The sequence below is a fragment of the Primulina huaijiensis genome, chromosome 7 (assembly GCF_012295235.1).
Source record: "Primulina huaijiensis isolate GDHJ02 chromosome 7, ASM1229523v2, whole genome shotgun sequence".
NCBI classification, from domain to species: Eukaryota; Viridiplantae; Streptophyta; class Magnoliopsida; order Lamiales; family Gesneriaceae; genus Primulina; species Primulina huaijiensis.
This window is the reverse complement of record NC_133312.1, coordinates 20292191-20297351: the sequence shown is the minus strand read 5'-3', so window position 1 is coordinate 20297351 and position 5161 is coordinate 20292191. Positions and strand designations below refer to the sequence as shown.

Here is a 5161-nt window from a genome sequence, read left to right as displayed (position 1 = left end):
AGTTCAGAATATCTCGCAAATCCACACACTCTATATTGTTGTTGTAAAGTTATATTTGATGCTTCAAAAGTGAAAAATATTTTTTCAAGCATTTCCGATTCCATAACCTCATGTCCATAAAATTTTAATTGCGAGATTATTCGATACATCCTCGAATTGTAATCACCGTCTTTCTTAAAATCTTGGAATCTTAACGTATTTCATTAATCTCGGGTGGTCAGAAGTATAACTCCCATTAAATGTTCAAATCTTTCTTTTAATCATTTCAATAAATCCATGAGGTCTTTTTCAATAATATATTCACATTTGAATCCTTCATCAAGATGCCGACGCAAAATTATCATAGTTTTTGCTTTTTCTTGTGATGATGAGATATCATTTTCTTTAATAGTCTCATTTAGACCTAATGACTCAAGATGCATTTCTACATCGAGAGTCCATGACATATAATTTTTTCCCGTAATGTCGAGCACAACAAATTCGAGCTTTGCTAAATTGAACACGATGGTACTAGAAAAATAACAATGCATCTTATTAGTTAAGTAATATGAGAATAAAAAGTAACGGATAAATTATAAGTATAAGCATTCTTAAAAATAAAAAAAAATGCAAGGCGTATATTCTCCAATAAATATAAGACTAGTGAGTATAATAATCAAAATAATTATACAAAATAACGTTGAAAGAACCATCTTCTTTTTATAGATTAAAAACTAGATGTTTATGACCGTTACAAAATCTTAAAAAAATAAATGTATGTATATGTAAATTTTATGGTAATAATATGATGTATATAATGTTAATCATGTTATAAATAATTATGTATATCACATCACATTATTATAATGAGGTGTGAGAGACTCTTTTTAATTTATATAATACATTGGCATTATACAAATATATATAATTATTATATAACACAATAAAAATATANGAACATAATATTATATATTAAATATATAAACAATAAAAATAAATAAATAGTAAAATAATATTCTTACTTTTGAATATTGTTACATTTTTCTTGTGTTTTGGAGCTTGAAAAAATATGGAGATCTTTCGAGTATCGTGCTGATAACATGTTAAAAGTAAAAAAATTTACGGTAAAAAGTAAAAATCTCAAACTCACAAAATATATTAAATTACACACTTTATAAAATTTTGTCTACTCAATTGTGTTTTTTTCACAAATTAAGACTTATTTATAGAATTTATTTGGAAATAATCCAAAAATAAATACATAATTGCATACATCATCACACACTAATTTTCAATATTTACAACTCTTATTTTCAACATTCAATAATTCAACTCTTATTTTGAACACCATTAATTAATTTATACTCGCATTCTCGATTTTTAGTAACTCACAAAGTTGGGCCTTTCACTGTGCGATTTGGATCCCCTACAGTGCACCAACCACAGTATTTGATGCCGTGGATATTTAATGGGCTGTATTAATTTGGGCTTATTTTAAACTAGTTTTTTAGGTTTGATTTTGTTTTCTTCTCGGCTATTTCATCTCGTCTTCTTTTGTCTATTTTCTTCTTTTATTGTAAAATTGATTTTATAATATTTATTCTTATTTAATGTAGGCACAAGCCATGGATTTCAATGATATATCCAATAATGTTCTCGCGTAGTTTTTTTTTTTTATTTTTAAAGAATAACCGATTAACATTGTTAGTTGAAATGAAGTCTCAAAACATTTGAATTATTTTTTGATGGAAATGTGGCGTTGAATTTTAGTTTTTGATATTACATGATGGAAATGTTCTAATTTTTAATTTAAGCATTAACATGTTAATAATTTTATATTGTTAAAAATTTTATTCATTGAAAAAAAATTAATAAATACTCATCAAATTCGAAAAAAATGATACGGTTTTTCACATATAAAAATTTAATATATTATTATTTAATTGTAATATAATTAATTTTACATAAAAAAGTTATAATGTTTATATTATTTCATATAAAACTGTCCGCTAATGTTCGTGGAAAAGGAAAAAAATGGAAGAAAATGGAGGGAAAATAAAATAGGAAAAGAGAGGGAGAAAAAGTAGAAAAAAAAGAAAAATTAAAAGAAAAACAACATTGAAAAAATTTATCAAACGTTGAAAACTGTCATGTAGACACACATCACCGTTTGCTGTTTTAGTACTCAACATTGTAGAGGATCCGGATCTGAAAAACCAAGCTCCACTTTGCTTGATACTAGGAAAAATAGATGGTCGATATAAATTAATTTAATAAAATCATAACATTGTAAAAAGAAAATATATTTTATATCCCATAGCTGGAAATTGCAAAAGGTAACCTAATTTATTTGAAATTGTTGTCTTAAATGTTTTGATCGATAATTGAAGCAATCCCAAATTACAATAAAAAAAAACTAATTGAAATTTGATGATATTCCTCTAAGTATGATGACTGAATTCATTAGTTTACACGAGGGTAGGAACATATGGCACCCCAGAACCCCTCAACCACAAATCATCAGTGTACACTTTTCCTCCAGTAAAGCTACTGGCAATCTGTGGAGTTATCTTTTTGATACCCTTCCACGTAACCCGGTCCGAAAGATTCGACCCGGCTCCACGGTTCTGGTACTCACCGTAGTACAATGTATCCAGAGCAAAAGTTCCGGCCCATGGAGACCACCCTTCCGGTGCAATGAACCCGTCGATGTTGGATTGCATGATGATTGTCCTGGAGAACTCCTTCCATGGACGTCCGAGGTAGGCTTCCAAGGCGGGCTTTGTAGCGGTGAAAGCTGGCTCAGCCACAATGTCGCAGCTTTGGAGAATGATGGCACCGACTCCACGGTGGTCCTTGCGGCCTTGTGCGGTGACCATGCATGCTTGGTTCTTCAATGGCTTGCGGACGACCAGGCGGGTTTTCTGGAAGATGGACAAGGCGTCGCCGAAGACGAAGTCGATGGTGCCGGAGATGACGCAGTCGCGGTAGTACTGGCGGTAGGCATGTGCGTAGAGGGTGTCTTGGTAACCATCCATGTGGACGTTGTAGAAGATGGCCTTGTCTCCAGAAACACGGACAGCCACAGCTTGGTGCTTTTCGGGGCCGGCAGTGTTCTCGATTGCGATGTCCTTGGCGATGAAACTTTCTCCGTTCACGGCTGAAAAGTAGGAGAAGAAATGTTAAGTTGCTGTTTATACTAATAATTTTTCTCACTTTTTTGCCTGTAGTTTATTGTAACCCTAAAATTAATAATTACATATATTTAATAGTAATGGTTACAAAAATCACATTAATAAATTTAAAAAGTAACTTATGAAAAGGATTTGTAATCATAAATACATTTCATTTTTAACCTTATAATTATTATCATCAATATATAATTGATAAATAATAATGATAGAAGGGGGGAGCTGGTAATAAAAAAGAAAGGGAGAAACATGCATGCAAAGGTGTAGCGTACTCACCAAGAGTGGCAGAGTGGAAGGTTTGGGTGCCCTCGGCAAAGTTCTTGTTGCCGGTGATTCTAGTCTTTGTCGGCCCTTCTCCGATCAACACAACGTTGTTCACCTTCTTTGGGATTATAACAGTTTCCTTGTACAAACCAGCCTTCACAAGAATCACAAAAGTATTGTTATTCTTCTTCGGGATGGCATCAATGGCTGCCTTGATGGTCTTATACGGTGTGCTTCCATCTTGGGCCACAACCGCGTTCGGCTTCAAAGATATGGGCGTGGCGGAAAGGAGCTTTCGTGCCTCGGGGTGCACAAACGAAGGGATCGAATCCTGGCTGGATCCTAGTAGCCGGCGGCTGCTGCCTAAGCTTTCCAAATTCAAACCAGACAAGATTGTGGAGAAATCATCCACCATTGCGAGGCCATTGCTGGATAACTCTCCCGCGGTTTTCAACAGCTTCTTCATCTTCTCCGCAGTGTCACCGGTGGTGTTCTCGAACCCATCAATGCAAGTTTCCTGGTATGTGATAGAGGCGCTAAGCCATGTCTTAACATCCTCAACGTACTCATTCAAATTGCTGACATCGAATTCGCCGAACTTCTCGAACGATCTCTGGAGGTCGTCGATAGAGGTGTGGAGCAAGTCTTTGCAAGTGTCCAAGGCCCCCTTGGTCCTCTCATCGGCGGCGGCGTCTTTCAACAGAGTCGAGTTCTGAATGACTTCTCCGATATTCTTAACAGCGTAGTTGAATGCCAACTTGATCAGCTCCTTTGGGTCGGTGGTGTTGGCATCGGCAAGAGACTGCTCACAGGTTTCCTTGTAATCTGTGGGGGAGCAAATGGCTTTCACCGCCTTAGTAGAGGCGCTGATGGTGGGGGCGCCGTTATTGGCTGGGGCAGCGCTGCTGTCTCCACCTTTATTGGAGACGCCGACCGTGACAGCAACCACGGCCGCCACCAAGAGAACGGAGGCGAGACCCGCGACGGCCACCTTCTTCTTCTTGCTTCCCATATCGTATCCCATTTTAAAATTTCAAATTTCTTTGTTTTTTTTTTTTTGTTTGTAAAAATTTTCTAATATTAATTTCAGAGCTCTGGAGGGTTTATAGCCTATTTCTTGATTCCCCTTGAACTCTGAGGGATGGAATATTATGGAGAAATTTTATTGATATTTATAGTTAAGGAGGCAATGTTCAACACCGTTGTTTCAGTTAGGAAATTTGAGGTCTTCAATTATGGGGAATTAAGGCTATTCGAAATTATAGGTAAAGAAACGCGACGACCATGCATGCAAATCGAATTCTTTCGACCTTTGATTTTGAGTTTATTTAATCTTCCAAGGAGAACCCGAGATCTTATATATCTTGTTCTTTCGAATGGGTTAAAGAATACGTGGCATATACATCGTGTTGTATTGTGTGAGAGACAATGTATGATACATAAACCAAAGGAGCACTTTATATGGTCATATTTTGGGGAAAATTAATTTAACATATGTTTAATTCTCTCATTCTTTAATTTATTAAATTACTTCCATATTTACATCATTTCATGATTATGCTTGTTTAATTGAACGATTGATATCAAATATTCGCAGAGTAATTTAAATAGATTAATAAGATACAATAAATAACAGTAGCAACTTGAGTCAACATGTTATATATGATGGATATAGAGTTAGACTAGTTGTTATAAGAGACTATTGTGCAATAATGTTCATGTGGATT

At 34.9% G+C, this 5161-nt stretch overlaps 1 protein-coding gene across 1 annotated transcript; it reads right to left on the bottom strand.

Moving 5' to 3' along the window:
- Nucleotides 1-2399: 2399 nt before the first annotated feature.
- On the bottom strand, nucleotides 2400-4567 carry LOC140980345 (pectinesterase-like). The gene is made up of 2 exons (XM_073446110.1): nucleotides 3447-4567; nucleotides 2400-3139 (listed from the first exon to the last, which is right to left on the bottom strand). Exons 1-2 carry the CDS (start codon nucleotides 4456-4458, stop codon nucleotides 2448-2450), a joined length of 1704 nt encoding a protein of 567 aa, XP_073302211.1. The 5' UTR covers nucleotides 4459-4567; the 3' UTR covers nucleotides 2400-2447.
- Nucleotides 4568-5161: the final 594 nt, after the last annotated feature.